Here is a 17,562-nt window from a genome sequence, read left to right as displayed (position 1 = left end):
GACAGGACTGCAGCCTCAGGCAGTGTGGCTTCGGTTGCCTAAGAGTGCAGTCGTGTGTGTGTGTGTGTGTGTGTGTGTGTGTGTGTGTGTGTGTGTGTGTGTGTGTGTTAGTGGCCGAAAGCTTTAATTGTGAGTTTTGTTGTGCCTATCTGCGACTCAGCATCTCTGCTATATGGTGAGTAGCAGCTTTCCTTCTCATAATTCAACAACTCAAACATATATTATGTACGGTACAGCATTAATCTGAAGTTGCAACTGAGGGAGAAATTTACTTTTGCCTGTCTTGTTCATCTTTCATCTTTCTTCTTCTTTGTCTTTCTTTATTTCTTCCTCCCCCCCCCTGCCCCCCCCCCCCCACACACACACACACACACACACACACACACAAAATGGAGTTTACACAATTTCACCTCACTAACATGTTAATACTATTGTTATTGTGACAGTATCCTGAAAAAGTTTACAATTTAGGTCAAGTAAACGTATAAAAAGCTCATGCTCAGTACAAAATCAGACTGATTCCCTTAAAGAGTTGCATTTTTTCATTGAAAAAATCTGTAGTCACTCTGTATCACAATAGGTAACAATGTTTCACATGTTAGATATGTTATAAAATGCTCTCCACTCTGCATGATATCATTAGCCAAAAATTCCTTTTGCTATCTCAAACTGTTTAGGAGATAGGGGGAAAGTTGTGAATATTTCACTTTGATTTGGGCGCACAATTGGAAGTAAGTGTACTACATGCAATCAGTTTTCCCGAGTTTGGCAGTGGATATAGATCTCGTCTCAAGTTCTAAAAAAATTCAGGTTGTTAGATGCATTCTGTACACAGCAGTATGTGACGTAACATGCACCAAAGACGAACTCTTAGTTACTGTCCTCTGTTTCTCATTTCAGACTATTCGAATTTCGTACAGTACCTTTCTAAATATAGAAATATCACAGTAACTATTATTGTTAATGAAATGAAAGGCAGCTTATCAAGAAGCTGACAAGTGAGGCGATGATATGCTTGTGAATCAATTTTTTCATTGAATAGTTCTTTTAAAATCATTTCAGAGATGTAACGAATGAAGCTCACAGCTCAGTAGCCAACAGGTAACTGAGGTGGCTTCCCCTTTGGAACAGAGGGATGGACTCGCCTAGTACTGAGAATGAGAAAGCATTTGTGAGCGTGGGCCAAGTAATTTTGCGCAAGCTCTACCTATGAAATAACTTCAAATAGCCCATGACCAGTGTCATTTTAAATAAAATAATTCTGTTCATTATGCTGTGTCATTACAAAACAATGAAGCAACTAAATTGCTGACATTTTGACTGACTTATTGCAGTCCTCTTGAGGGTGGTTAACTACTGGGTAGTGATGAATGTAGTCGCCTCTACACTTTCTACTTTGATTATCTGATGGTTGCCGACGTCACATATCTGGGACATCAGTGGAAAATTTGAAGAGAGGTTGCTGTGGAGGGACTGGCTATGCAGTAGGCTATTGGCTATGCTACTCTGGTGGCTGGAAGACAGTTCTGGTAAGTGAATTGTAGGAATTAGTGTATCGGCAGGCTATTGCTTGTGCCACTCTAGACAACTTTGATTGGTGATTGGTAGGCAATTGCAGATTGGCAGCTTGTGTTCAGGGGTAGTGGTTTCCTGCAGCAAAGTGTTAAGGCCACATGGCAGTTCTCTTGTGGCTGCTGTTTATGCTGTTAAACCCAAGTCAAACGGTGTTACTGGCTGGCGAAAATGTGCAGTCTGGAATTGCTTGCAGCCAGGCCATAGGTAACTTGTAGCCATCCTCCCTGTTCATGCTGTTGATTATTTCAATAGTGTCTGCTGCCTCCATGGCTGCCGAGCAAGCATGTGCAGTTCTTGAAGATTGATAGAACGGCCACTTTCCTGATGATGATCAGCTATAGCTGCCTTGTTGTTCTGTCCGAGTTGTACATAACATCCATGCTCCGACACATGAGTGCTAATTGGTCTTCTGGCCTCATCAAATAGGCTTGACTGCATTCATTCCAAAATTTGTAGACACTTACAGTGTGGAGAGCAGCACCAGTTGACCCGTGTTTAACAGCTTAAACAGTGGCCACAAGAGAACTTGGCTTTAATGCTACAGTGCAGAAAAATATTACCCTCTGGATACAAGTTGCTGATTTACTATTGCCTATGAATCACCGAAGAGAGTTGCCTCCCATTACTTACTAGAGCGGCATAGGCAGTATCCAGCTGATAAGCTATTTCCTACCAATCACCCACTAGAGTTGCCTTCCAATGAATGACCAGAGTAGCACAGGCAGTAGCCCACTGAACAACCATCCCCATTTACAATGAGATGCCAAAAGTCATGGATGTCATCGTGTTGGACCTTCTTTTGCCCAGCATAGTGCAGCAAATCACCATGGCATAGACTCAACAAGTCATTGGAAGTCCCTGCAAAAATATTGAACGATGCTACCTCAACAGCCACTTGTAATTACAGAAGCGTTGCCGGTGAATGATTTTGTGCTCAAACTGATCTCTCAGTAATGTCCCACAAATGTTCAATGGGTTTCAGGCTATGCGATCTGGTTGGCCAAATCATTCTCTCAAATTGTCCAGAATGTTCTTCAAACCAAGATAGCCACTCAGACTGGCAACATGAATGTGCATTTCGTGGAACTGTTTCAGCGTCACGATCGGCCTCATCTTAATACAGCCGTCAGGCGTAATAACATGAGACTTGGGGGTGCGCTGATGACAGAAAGCATGGGTCACATTTCAGTGGTGTCGGTGGAGTCTATCAGCAGGACGGGTTTCACTAGACACGGCCTGCATCTCAACAGGTATGGGAAGGGGAGGTTGGCAAAGCTTATAGGTGACAGCATAGGTGGGGTTGGTGGGATCACTCATGGGAAAATTCCTGCAGTAGTGGGTGTTAGAGCTGCACCTTTTTTAGATTGAAGTCAGCTGATAGGTATTCCTGCTTAAGGGAAGTCTCTCTAACAAGGGAATCACTTTTGACAAAGCTTAGGTATCTGAGTAATGAGGGAATTAGTAAATTTCATCAAAATATACAAGGTATTAGAGATAAAGTTAGTGAACTGCTTATAGATGTTGACTCTGAAATTATTGGCATATCTGAACACTTCTTAAATAAGGAGATAATTCAGAGGCTTCCTTTACCAGGATACAGGTTGGCTGGCTGCTTTTCGAGGAGCTCTTTGCGGTGTGGGGGAGTAGCCATGTATGTGAAAAACGGCATCGCATTTGAGTCAATTGATGTTTCAAAGTACTGCACTGAAAAGGTGTTTGAATGTTGTGCAGGTGTGGTTAAATTTAACGGAGCTAAACTGGTAACTGTTGTTATTTATAGATCCCCAGACTCCAATTTCACAACATTTTTGCTAAAGCTAGAGGAGGTTCTTGGTTCACTTTATAGGAAATACAAAAAGTTAGTTATATGTGGTGACTTCAATATTAATTGTATAAGTGATTGTGCAAGGAAGACGATGCTGGTAGACCTCTTTAATTCATATAATCTTATGCAAACCGTATTCTTTCCAACGAGAGTGCAAGGGAACAGTAGAACAACCATAGACAACATTTTTTTCATTCCTCATTACTAGAAGGGCATTCTGTTAGCAAAAAGGTGAATGGCCTTTCAGATCATGATGCGCAAATTTGAACTTTAAAAGATTTTTATGCTGCAACACGTGTTGAATATAGTCATCAGCTGTTCAGGAAAGCTGATCCAGTTGCTGTAGAGACCTTTGTAAACCTTATAAAGGAACAAGAGTGGCAAGATGTTTATAGCGCTGATACAGTAGACGATAAATATAATGCTTTTCTCAAGACTTTTCTCATGCTCTTTGAAAGTTGCTTTCCGTTAGAACGTTTAAAACAGGGTACTAGTTCAAACAGGCAGCCTGGGTGGCTGACTAGAGGAATAAGGATATCTCGTAGAACAAAGTGGCAATTATATCAAAACGTTAGAAACAGTCAAAATCTAAATGCAGCAGCCCATTACAAACAGTATTGTAAGGTGGTTAAAAATGTTATTAGGAAGGCAAAAAGTATGTGATATGCAGATAGAATAGCTAAGTCTCAGGATAAAATTAAAACCATATGGTCAGTCGTAAAGGAAGTTGCTGGTCTGCAGAGACAGGTCGAGGATATAGAATCAGTGCGTAGTGGGAATGTCCGTGTTACTGATAAGTTGCATATATGTACAGTATTTAATAATCACTTTCTGAATATAGCAGGTGAACTAAATAGAAACCTAGTCCCAACAGGGAATCATATAGCCCTCTTAGAAAAAAGTGTTCCGAGACTGTTACCTGAAATGCTCCTCCATGATACTGACAAGAGGGAGATTGAGTTAATAATTAAATCGCTAAAGACCAAGAACTCTCATGGATATGACGGGGTATCTAGCAGAATACTGAAGTATTGTTCTATGTATGTTAGCCCAGTTCTCAGCCATATCTGTAACTTTTCCTTTAGGAGAGGTCGGTTTCCTGACCGATTAAAGTACTCGGTAGTGAAGCCACTTTATAAAAAGGGAGACATTGATCATGTTGACAATTTTAGACCTATTTCTATGCCATCGGTGTTTGCTAAAGTTATCGAGAAGGTTGTATATACAAGGTTACTGGAGCATTTAAATTCACATAATTTGCTGTCAAATGTTCAGTTTGGTTTTAGAAATGGTTTAACAACTGAAAATGCTATATTCTCTTTTCTCTGTGAGGTTTTGGACGGATTAAATAAAAGGTTGCGAACGCTAGGTGTTTTCTTTGATTTAACAAAGGCTTTTGACTGTGTTGACCACAAAATATTACTGCAGAAGTTGGACCATTATGGAGTAAGGGGAGTAGCTTACAATTGGTTCGCCTCTTACTTTAAGAACAGAAAGCAGAGGGTAATTCTCCGCAATATTGAGAGTGGTAGTGATGTTCAGTCCCAATGGGGCACTGTTAAGTGGGGCGTTCTCCAAGGGTTGGTGCTGGGGCCACTGCTGTTTCTTATTTATATAAATGATATGCCTTCTAGTATTACAGGTGATTCAAAAATATTTCTGTTTGCTGATGACACCAGCTTGATAGTGAAGGATCTTGTGTGTAATATTGAAACAGTAACAAATAATGTAGTTCATGAAATAAGTTTGTGGCTTGTAGAAAATAATTTGATGCTAAATCACAGTAAGACTCAGTTTTTACAGTTTCTAACTCACAATTCAACAAGAACCGATATTTTGATCAGACAGAATGGGCATATTATAAACGAGACGGAACAGTTCAAATTCCTAGGCGTTCGGATAGATAGTAAGCTTTTGTGGAAAGCCCATGTCCAGGATCTTGTTCAGAAGCTAAATGCTGCTTTATTTACCATTAGAACAGTATCTGAAATAAGTGACACTTCAACACGAAAAGTAGTCTACTTCGCATATTTTCATACGCTTATGTCATATGGTATTATTTTTTGGGGTAATTCTTCTGATTCAAAAAGAGTATTTTTGGCTCAAAAACGGGCTGTTCGAGCTATATGTGGTGTAAGTTCGAGAACCTCTTGTCGACCCCTATTCAAAAATCTGGGAATTCTGACATTGCCCTCACAGTATATATTTTCTTTAATGTCGTTTGTTGTTAGCAATATTAGCCTATTCCCAAGAGTTAGCAGCTTTCACTCAGTTAATACTAGGCAGAAATCAAATCTGCATGTAGAATGCACTTCCTTGACTCTTGTGCAGAAAGGAGTGCAGTATTCTGATGCATCCATTTTCAATAAGCTACCACAAGAACTCAAAAATCTTAGCAGTAGCCCAAACTCTTTTAAGTCTAAACTGAAGAGTATCCTCATGGCTCACTCCTTCTATTCTGTCGAGGAGCTCCTGGAAGAGCTAAAAAAATTAAGCAAATTGCAGTGTTACATTGTTGATTGTCTTCATTTAAACTTACGACTTGTCACCTGAATATGTTTTTTTAATATTTCATTTTATCTGTTTCTAATATCGTGTTATAATTTCATGTATTGACTCGTTCCATGACCATGGAGACTTCTCCTTAATTTGGTCCCACGGAACAATAAATAACTAAATAAACTAAAACCAATCATGAGCAATTATGGTCTGGTGACATAGTGCATTATCATCCATAAAAATTCCATTGTTGTTTTGGAATAAGTCTATAAATGGCTACAAATGGTCAATGATTGGTTCAGTTTGACCAGAGGACCCAGTCCATTCCATGTAAACATAGCCACCACAAGTTTCCACAATGCCTTGTTGACAACCTGGATCCCTGGAATCTAGGGGTCTGCACCACACTTGAACCCTACCATCATCTCTTACCAACCGAAATCGGGACTCACCTGACCAGGCCAGTCATCTAGGTCCCAGCTGATATTTTCAAGAGGCCCAGGAGAGGTGCTGTAGGTGATGTCGTGCTGTTAGCAAAGTCACTCACGTCAGTCATCTACTGCCATAGCCCATTAACGCCAAATTTCACCACAATATGTCCCACATTGATTTCTGTGGTTAATGTGCACAGTGTTGCTTGTCTGTTAGCAATGACAACTCTATGCAGATGCTGCTGATCTCTGTCGTTAAATGAAGGCCACCAGCCACTGCGTGTCTGTGGTGAGAGGTAATGCCTAAAGTCTCGTATTCCCGGCACACTATTGACATTTTGGATCTTGTAATATTGACTTCCCTAACAATTTCCGAAATGCAATGTCCCATGCGTCTAGCTCCAACTACCATTCTGTGTTAAAAGTCTGTTAATTCCTGTTTTGCAGCCATAATCACATAAAAAATCTCTTCATATGAATCACCTGAGTACAAATGACAGCTGTGTTAATGTATTTTGTACCTTGTGTACATGATACTACCAACCATCAGTATATGTGCATATTGCTGTCCCATTATTTTTGTTATCTCAGTGTATAGCAGCCGCTCTTCAAATTATCCAATGACATCCCAAGTATGCGATGTTCAGGGTGTATACGACCAGGGACAACCAGGAGATCTGGGAAAAACCCGGGAATTTTTTCATCTGGGAGAAAACCGGGAAAAACCCGGGAATTCTTAAGAATTCCTGGAATTTTTCATTGTTTTAGTTTTCAGTTAAATTTTTGTGATTTTGACTGGTAAGAACCAATACTCCAACAAAGGATATTACTGTATCCCGCTACTGCAGAACAATACTGCAGCAACAAAACATTAACAGGAGAAAAAAAAAGAAAGAAAATAAAACTTAAGTTGGAGAGGAAATGCGCCATATAAGACAACAAAACAGTGCTCATACAAGCGTATGCCAACAGCAAAGTGTGTCAAAGGCTTTAGGAAGACTGTGCAATGCTTTGTAACAACAAATTGCCTCTGATGAGCGTGACGTGGCAACTATTTAAATCAGATTCGTTTGAGCAGTTGCGGGTGGGCTCTTCCGCATGCGCATGCGCGTATGAGTAGTACTTACTCCCGCTTCTGGTTACAGAAGTGTGACTGGGCGCCAATATCTAAGATTGCCGCGCTTCGGAAATATAGCAGATCTGGAGCTGATGCATTGAGCAGTCTGAGTTGTGTTGGGCAGGTGTGTCGTCTCGACGTGACCTGTGTACCGTATTTACTCGAATCTAAGCCGCACTCGAATCTAAGCCGCACCTGAAAAATGAGACTTGAAATCAAGGAAAAAAAAAAAATTTCCCGAATCTAAGCCGCACCTGAAATTTGAGACTCGAAATTCAAGGAGAGAGAAAAGTTTTAGGCCACACCTCCAAATCGAAACAAAGTTGGTCCATTGTAATATGAGACACAATGACAATGACAATACAGCTACAGTAGTTTGGTTCGAGTCGTAAGCTTAGCAGTTAAGCTTTACCACGTAGCCATTGCTATGCGTCAGGCGCTCCGTCCGTATTTATACGGGTACCCTTCCTTTTTCACGTGCTTCGTCTGGTTTGAATCAATTGCCTATTTTGCTTTGATCTGATAAGTGCCGTTTTCTTTGTTATAGGTGTTTGCGTCACTCTTAAGCTGAAAATGCATTACTGCACTGTGTCATGCATTGTTTGTCGCATTCTGATAGTGCGTGTTTACGGCCTGTCGCGGCTTGCGGCATGGCTTGCTTTTGTACACGCTACCGCCGCGTACAATTAAAACAAAAAAGAGAGGAATCGTCTCATTAGCGAAACAATGGCAAGAGACTGCTATTTGTTGTTACTTACACTGCTGCTTTCTTTGATAATGATCAACAAGAATCAAATAATAGACTGCGTATGATAGAACATGTTCTGAACGAGAGTTAGGCGAAAATTTTTCTCCGTTTGAAAATCTTTGCGGCCGTTTCTTTATTACATCAAATTCTGCACAGAAATTAGAGTCATCTTAGATTTAAAAATCTAGTCACTTGTCGTGCTTCATTTCAGACTGTATCATTATTAGGCATAAGAATAATACGAATATAAACATGACACGATATGTATATTCTTCCGCGTTTGCTGTTGTCTCACTCTAGTTTCGTAGTTTATTAGGCAGACAGGATTTAAATGAGATAGCAGCAAACACGAAAGAATACATGGCAAAATGTTTATATTCGTATTATTCTTATGGTGACGAGAATACTGTATGTGATTCAAATTTCATCAGGTTCCTATTAGCAACCATCTCTTCTCACAGATAGGAAAAAATTCAGAACGTGGAGTTGGCCATATTGACAAACATCCCAAACAGTCTTGCCAGTCAGATTGTCGTAGTACACTGAAATTGTGCTACATTCGAAGATGAACAATACGGAATTTGTATTTACTTCGTTGGATAATGTATGAAAATGCAGTGGTCGAAACTCGCGGCGGAGAAAAAAAACGCGTCTTCCACTTTTTTTTTTTTTTTTTTTTTTTTTTTTTTTTTTTTTTTTTTTTTTTTAAATTTATTTGCTGACGCAGAGGTTTTGGCACCAGTATTTATCTTTGTGCCTACAAAGCATGCCTGTGTCGCGCTACATATATTCGATAGCAGAAGTTAGTTGTGGCAGCACGTACCAACATTTTTCATAACTTCCACTTGCTTTGCACTCGATTCTAAGCCGCAGGCGTTTTTTTGGATTACGAAAACCGGAAAAAAGTGCGGCTTAGATTCGAGTAAATACGGTATACGTTCAGTGATTTTGTTGTTTCCTCTTCATTTATGGCTCTCACGTTAAATGATAACTAAACGGATTTTTGTGGCCGGATGCTATCAAATGAATTAAAATACGTTCAAGTAATTACGGAAGGCTAAAATATGTTATTAGTTTTAGATTTTATTTCCACCTTTCTGACAGTCAAACATTAATCGCCTTACAGAACACTGAAGTTATTTTGGCCGGTTTGCTAAAGAGATTTGGCTTTTATTAATCTTTTCCGTTGAGGCATTCAATTTATTTGAAATGAAGTGTTTAACTTCACGCTATTGGCTAGTTTCAACTGTTTGCTGCATTTCAAGTGCACGTATGGCATTATGCCATAATAAAGAACCAAACATGAGATAATACAGTACTGGTACTCCAAGAAAATTTGCATATGAATGTGCATTTTAAGCCGAATTAAGCGTTTCAGTATGGTCCATGAAATTCCAACGCTCTAGAAGTATCCTCTGATGTCTTGTTTCTTTTATGACATAACGTAAGATGTTTTAATGTTTTACACATACGAACATCAGGGCTTCCTGCGTCATCATAGCTGCGCAAGCGCAGTGACACCTGTTATCGGGCACTCTCTTGCAACTACTAAAACCAACCTATTTCTAACAGGTCGCGGGAAAATATTGCGAATGGCGGTTTGAAAAGCGTTACATTCAAAGGAGATTTCCTTTTACGTAAGACGAGCTATGTGCGAGAATGTACGATTAATTTCTTAAATTACAAAGCGTTTGACTCTCATTTAAAAATCAACTCTTTGAGGACGACCATTTAGAAGAATTTAAAGCCCAGAAGATCAGACATTTATGTCATTATTAAAAAATTTTCTGGCACATTTGTGTGATGTATCTTAAAATGTAACAAGCGCAAAAAAGATCAACATTATATGTGGAAGCTTAGCTTCTCTTCCAGCTTATTAATCTTTGAGATCATTACTATAGGTGAATGCTATGTATATTAATTTAAACCATTAACTTTTCTTATTTGTGTGTTCGAGCTACTTAAGAGTGATCTTGCTATTGGATGACTACGTCATGTGTCCTATGCTGTCATCAGATGGCGAGATCATGTGTCATGAGCTACGACTGGCTTACAAAAGCGCATCGCAATCTCAATTTCAATGTTTTGGCAAGTAACATGCTGTGTTTGGTAGAATTCAAATTTATACCTTCGTAATACAAAAATATGCAGCCTTCTTCATGTTGCTGCACATCAAAGGTCTTTCAAAACGTGTTTTTCCCCCCTGAGTTACATTTTCTAAAGTGCCGGGAAATTCTACTCCGTTATATAAACCCAATAACATTCTAAGAATTGATGAGTTTTACAGTGCCAAATAAGAGTATACTGTCACTTAACATGGACAAAGTGTATTTTCACCTGGGAGAAACTGTATTTTTAACCGGGAAATCAGGGAAAAATCCGGGAATGTTTTTTCCTTGTCCATGTATACACCCTGGATGTTGGTAGCCATCTGATAACTGAAATAGACAGTGTGTATGGCAAGATATTCACCAGTATCCAGCAGTTAACCATCCTGAAGAGTATAGTAGCAAATTGGTTGAAATGGCAGTTTAGTTGCTTTAGTGTTTTATAATGACCCAGCATAAAATCCAAAATTATTTTATTCAAGACTCCAAATAGTTTTTCCATCTCCCATCTTATTTTCTACTTCCATTATTCAGTTACCTTTTCCATCTCTCTTCATTGTGTGGCTTGTTTTATGCTTTCTAATGTTGTTGTTTATTAGTCTTTTTGTCGCATGTTTGTTACTCTGCTTCAGTGCAGTATCTCTCTCATGACATCTGTCCTCCATCCATTCTCCCTTAGCATACCTACATTCACGGTTAATTTTGTTCTTGAGTGGCCTGTAATGTTGCTATTCTGAATGGTAAAACAATTGTCTTGATTTTGGCTTTCATATTTAATGATATTTTTATAACTTTGATGTTACCGTGCACTTCTGTTCTTAAATACTTTGATTGAAACTCATTTACCAAATTATTTCTGTGTGTGAGGTCTGTTCAAAAAATTCCAGAATATTTGTAATTTCACACAATGGTGGGTTGGAGCAAAATGTGGTTGGCATCCCTGCACACAGCTGCGTTTAATGTGTAACTGCCAGAAGTTTCATTTTTGTATGTCTTTTTGTTATTGTTCGGTGCTGTGTTGAATCGAACAGTGTGTCACACAGTTTGTGAATTTCGAGATAGCAAAGTTTGAGGAGCAGTGCATTGAATTAAATTTTGCAGGAAACTCAAGATAACCTATACAGAGACACAGCAAATGCTGCTGGAAGCCTACAATGATGATGGCTTAAGCCATGCTCAGTGTTATGAATGGTTTACATGGTTTAAAAATGGTCAGACAGAAGCTAAAGATAACCCTCATTCAGGACACCGTTCGGCGTCTACCAATGATGCTCATGTCAGGAATGTCAATGAAATTGTGCTTGCTAATTGAAGACTGACTGACTGAGAGATTGCAGAAGAATGTAACATTTCAATTGGATCATGTCATGGAATCCTGACACAGCATCGTGGAATGCTTAGTGTTGCCGCTATGTTCATCCCACGGCTCGTGAGTCAAGACCAGAAAGACCTTCGCCTCACAATCTGTGAAGAGCTTTTGTATTGTGCAAATTAGAATGAGATGTTTCTTAAGAGAATCACATGGCCCCTGCAAACATTTTTTATATTTCCAAAGTTAAAAACCCCATTGAAAGGGCTAAAATTTGCATCAGTAGACAAGATAAAAGAAAATTTGCAGATGGCACTTCACGTGATCCAGCAAGAGGCATACCAAGACTGCTTCTGGAACTGGAAATGGTGTTGGGAACAGTGTATCAATTGTAGAAGAGAGTATTTTGAAGAATATTATGCACAATAAGTAAAAGGTAAGCATAGAAAAATTTTGTGGACAAAGTTCCGGAATTTTTTGAACACCTTGTACATTGCTTTCCTATGTTCGAATTCCAACAGCTTGGAGTGCTGCAGCTATGGCCCTGTTGCTACAAATTTGATCCATTTTGCTAACTACTGTTATATACAGAATTTAAATTATATATATGTAGTTATCCTATAACAATTTCTGGTATATTTTCAATCATAGGCATTACTTTTCAGGGCATTACCCAGGTCCTGTTTCAATCCTAGCATTTTTTCTGGTGCATTTCCTAAATCTCTCTTAAGGCAGTTCTATTGGTTTTCCACACAAGTAATCCTTTGTTCTTTCTTTGGTCACATGTTCTGTTTTACTTCGTAATTGCTTCAGCTTGTCTGGGTTCCAGCTTTCAGATGCTTTTTCCTTAACTTCTAGAGTTTCAAATAGAATTTCGTTAATACTAGATTGTGGTCACAATGACTGTCAACACGTGGATAACTCGTGCATTCCTTAACGTGATTCCTGGCTCTTTAATTTACCAAAAGTTAATCATCCTAATATTTTATTTCCTGTCCTGACATCTCCCACACGTACTTTCTTCTCAATGTACTTTCAAACAATTTTTTTCCAATGAATAAATTGTGCCCAGCACATAATTCCACTAATCTTTCTCCCCTCTTAAAATTTGCTTGCATGGACTATTCTCTCTCATTTTTTCCCTACTTTAACCACTGACTGCATTCCATTCTTCTAGTACCACTAAATTCCAAACTATTTTAATACTTTTTGACTTCAGTAGTCTTAGCAAAAGCTTCAACTTCAGGTCATTCGCATATGTAGTTGACATGTGTATTTATATTTATTGTATCTGTTGTAAGCCTGATTTCACCATGAGTGTTCTTTCTGTCAACTGCATATAACTCTATACTCTATTACCAATTTCCCATTTCATTACTACTACTACTACTACTACTACTACTACTACTACTACTCTGGCTCAACCGATATTAAACCCAGTATAACTAATCCTATGACTGCCTTTCCAGAAGTCTACCAATTGTCTTTGCATCTTGCTATTTAATAAACATATACTTCCATTGTTTCCACTTTTATATTTAGGATTTCTAGTTCGTCACACGTTTTAACATTGCAACAACTCACATGCCCACTCTTAATTAGCATTCTGTCTTTGCCTGACAGTTCCTCCCAAGTGCTTTTTCATCCTAGGTAAAATATAGGATAGATAGAGGAAACAGAGAGGATCAAAAGAAGAACAATACGCCTTGTTACAGATTCATTTAGTAAGCACAAAAGTGTCACGGAGATGATCAACCAATTCCAGTAGCAGATGCTGCAAGAAAGATGTTCTACCTCACTGTGTAGTTTACTGTAAACTTTCCAAGAACATAGTACCTAGAAGAGTCAACCAGTGTATTGCTTCCTCCTACAAATATCTTGCAAAAAGATCTAGAAGATAAAATTAGAGACTAGACCTCACACGTAGGCTTACTGGCAATCATTATTCCTGTGAACCATTCGCGACTGGCACAGAAAAGGTGGGAAGTGACAGTGGTGCATAAAGCACCCTCCGACATACATACACCACAAGGTGGCTTGTGGAGTGTAGATGTAGATTTTCTTCATGTATAGTGTATAAATTGCTTTGTAACAATTTTGTACTTAAACCTTAAAGTAAAAGAAAATAAAAAATAAAAAAAATTGCAATGGAATGCCTTGAAGGGAACAGTTTTGATACCAATGACTGACTGGTATGTTATCCTGCTCTATGCTCTTAGCTTTACAATAGTGTTAGAAATTTTTAAAGCATAATATTAATTTTGTGTTGCTTTCTGGATGACCCTGCCACATATGAGTATCATTTCATGTGCCACCCCCCCCCCTCTCACCCCACACACACACACACACACACACCAGAGAGAGAGAGAGAGAAAGAGAGAGAGAGAGAGAGAGAGAGAGAGAGTGAGTGTCAGTCCTTTCCACCTTCATTTCTTATATGGTAGTGCATTAATGTGTGAAATAAGTACCAGTTTTCTGGTTTGTATTATTTCTTTTGTCTAGCGTAGCAAAGTGTGCATGCTGATGATCAACGGTGCAGTTTGGAAATGAGTGAGGTGCCTTATGCCCGGGCATCTACATTTTATTTGCTTTTATATTCCTTCACTAGAAAGGAGAACAGCGGAGAGAATGTTATACTTTGTCCCATTTTTCATTTGCCCTGAGTACACAATTTATTTAAATCACAACCTGTACAGAGCTGCCCTTATACATGTAGACATACTTGACATGGTCATACTAGATAAAATTAATATTTGTTTGTTTTTGTGCAGGAATTTCTTGATCGCTCAATGAGCTCTGGTTCAGGATCTGGTCTCCCTCTTCTTATCCAGCGAACCTTGGCCAAACAGATATCATTGGCCGAGTGTATTGGTAAAGGCCGATATGGAGAGGTTTGGCGGGGTGTTTGGCATGGCGAGAATGTTGCTGTCAAGATATTCTTTTCCCGAGATGAGGCATCATGGAATCGAGAAACTGAGATTTACAGGTAACAGCTAACTTAAAGACCTCACTTCTCATTAGCATATGTAAAGATAAATGATATCCTACTAGTTACATCACACAAACTCACCTATTCGTATCTACTCTTGGCAAGAACAACATCCAAACTTTGTGCATTCTGTTCTTGGTGTCTCATCATAGAAAGTTCATCAGATTGCTGTAAAACTATCTTTATGGGAAATATTCCAATAACAACACCACACAATTTTTTAGTTAATGCAGCTAGTTTCACGTTTACTGTCGATATTGACAGTGCTATGAGCAGATTCACGTCTCGCATTAGATGTTTTTTCACAGGCAGGTATTTCAGTATTGTAGTAATCAATATGAAGGTGGCAGATACAGTGCATTTTCACAATATAGTTCTGACAGAATGCTATCACAACACTGGTTTCAGTTTATGTAATCAGTTAGCATAACAGATTTCCATATATGGGGCGCCAGTACATAGACATTCATGATGTTTACAGAAAGATGCAACCGGAACATATGCTATCCACTGATTGACTCGAAGAAATTAAAGATAATACATGTTACTACAAAGGTGTTAATCGAATAATGTGAGCGGCTGATTCTCATGGAGATGATAGTGGTGTACAACTTCACAAGAGGCTGAATGTTTTTGGGATGGGATAGGCTTTATAAAGACTGGTGTATGACTATTTTAGTATTTCAGAAACTAGGTAATTATTTGAAAAACTGCTAGGTTATAGTTTACTAATTTGGCTGAGCTATATGTTGTCATTTATATTAATTTCAGCAAATTCTTAAGTAATTAATAAAGGGTGTCATCGGCTCAGAAAAATTAGAGCAACAAAAGTATAGTTGGAAGTTGGAACATAACAAGCACAATGGCATAACAGGCTCTTGCTCTCCCTCTATGATTTTTACCCTCCACGCTGTCCTCCAATGCTAAATTTGTGATCCCTTGATGGCTTAGAACATGTCCTACCAACCAGTGCCTTCTTCTTTGTCAAGTTGTGCCACAAACTCCTCTTCTCCCTAATTCTATTCAATACCTCCTCATTAGTTATGTGATCCACCCATCTAATCTTCAGCATTCTTCTGCAGCACCACATTTCGAAAGCTTCTATTCTCTTCTTGTCCAAACTATTTATCGTCCATGTTTCACTTCCATACATGGCTACACTCCATACAAATACTTTCAGAAACGACTTCCTGACACTTAAATCTATACTCGATGTTAACAAACTTCTCTTCTTCAGAAACGCTTTCCTTGCCATTGCCAGTCGGCATTTTATATCCTCTCTACTTCGTCCATCATCAGTTATTTTGCTCCCCAAATAGCAAAACTCCTTTACTACTTTAAGTGTCTCATTTCCTAATCTAATTCCCTCAGCATCACCCGACTTAATTCAACTACATTCCATTATCCTCGTTTTGCTTTTGTTGATGTTCATCTTATATCCTCCTTTCAAGACACTGTCCATTCCATTCAACTGCTCTCCAAGTCCTTTGCTGTCTCTGACAGAATTACAATGGCATCGGCGAACCTCCACGTTTTTATTTCTTCTCCATGGACTTTAATACCTACTATAAATTTTTCTTTTGTTTCCTTTACTGCTTGCTCAATATACAGATTGAATAACATCGGGGACAGGCTACAACCCTGTCTCACTCCCTTCCCAACCGTTGCTTCCCTTTCATGTCCCTCGACTCTTATAACTGCCATCTGGTTTCTGTACAAATTGTAAATAGCCTTTCGCTCCCTGTATTTTACCCCTGCCACCTTTAGAATAGGTTGTTAGTGGCACCAAAGTCTCTGTCCATTCCTAGCAAATGAGACAGGAACCGAAATTCAGGACAGCAAAGCAATAGCTGAAATGCTTAACTCTATTTTCAAATATTCATCTACAAATCAAAACCCATATTAATCCTCAAACAGGTGAAATTGTTAAAATTGATCACAGCCAAAAGACCTGACTGAATACCTGTCAGATTCTGTACTGAATTTGTGGCCGAGTTAGCCCCTCTTCTAACTATAATTTATTTTAGATCCCTCGAACAATAAACTGTACCCAGTAGTTGGAAGAAAGCACAGAACATACGTAAATACAAGAAGGGTATTCGAAATGAAGTGATCCACAAAACTGCCGTCCAATATCCTTGACATTAATTTCTAGAATCTTAGAAAATATTCTGAGCTCAAAAATCATGAGGTATTTTGAACAGAATGACATCCTCAGTGCCAACCAGCATCGATTCTGAGAACATCAGACATGTGAAATCCAACTCACGCTTTCCTGACATGACATGCTGAAACCTTTGGATCAAGGCAGACAGATAAATGCAGTATTTCTTGAACTTCAAAAAGCATTTGATTCAGTACCACACCTCCGCTTGTCATCAAAAAGTACAGTCATACGGTTTATCAAGTGAAATTTGTGACTGGATTGAGGGCTTTTTGGTAGGGAGGATGCATCATGTTATCTTGGCTAGAGTGTCTTCATCATGTAGAAGTAACTTAGCGTGTGACCCAGTGAAATTTGTTGGGACCCTTGTTGTTCATATTGTATAATAATGGCCTTGTGGACAATATTAACAGTAACCTCGGACATTGTGCAGATGATACAGTTATCTATACTGAAGTACTGTCTGAAGAAAGCTACATAAATATTCAGTCAGATCTCAATAAGATTTCAAAGTGGTGCAAAGATAGGCAACTTGCTTCAAATGTTCAGAAATGTGAAACTGTGCGCTTCACAAAATGAAAAAAATAGAGTAGCTTTTGACTATAATATCTGTGAGTCAGAGTTGGAACTGGCCAACTCGTATAAAAACCACAACGTGACACTTTATAAGGATATGAAATGGAATGGTCACATAGGCTTAGTTATGGGTAAAGCAGGTGGCAGACTTCAGTTTATTGGTAGATTACTGCAGAAGCGAAATCAGTCTACAGAGGAGATTGCTGACAAATCATTTGTAT

The 17,562-nt window shown here is 38.8% G+C and overlaps 1 protein-coding gene across 1 annotated transcript in view; it reads left to right on the top strand.

Moving 5' to 3' along the window:
* Positions 1 to 17,562, top strand: part of LOC126091921 (activin receptor type-1) — a 90,909-nt gene that overhangs the window by 41,357 nt on the left and 31,990 nt on the right. Inside the window, exon 5 of the mRNA XM_049907239.1 lies at positions 14,384 to 14,598. Coding sequence (XP_049763196.1) covers positions 14,384 to 14,598 — 215 coding nt within the window. The remainder of the gene's footprint in view (positions 1 to 14,383; positions 14,599 to 17,562) is intronic.

Source organism: Schistocerca cancellata, chromosome 7 (assembly GCF_023864275.1).
Source record: "Schistocerca cancellata isolate TAMUIC-IGC-003103 chromosome 7, iqSchCanc2.1, whole genome shotgun sequence".
NCBI classification, from domain to species: domain Eukaryota; kingdom Metazoa; phylum Arthropoda; class Insecta; order Orthoptera; family Acrididae; genus Schistocerca; species Schistocerca cancellata.
The sequence above is the reverse complement of the archived record's forward strand: the minus strand, read 5'-3'. Positions and strand labels throughout refer to the sequence as shown.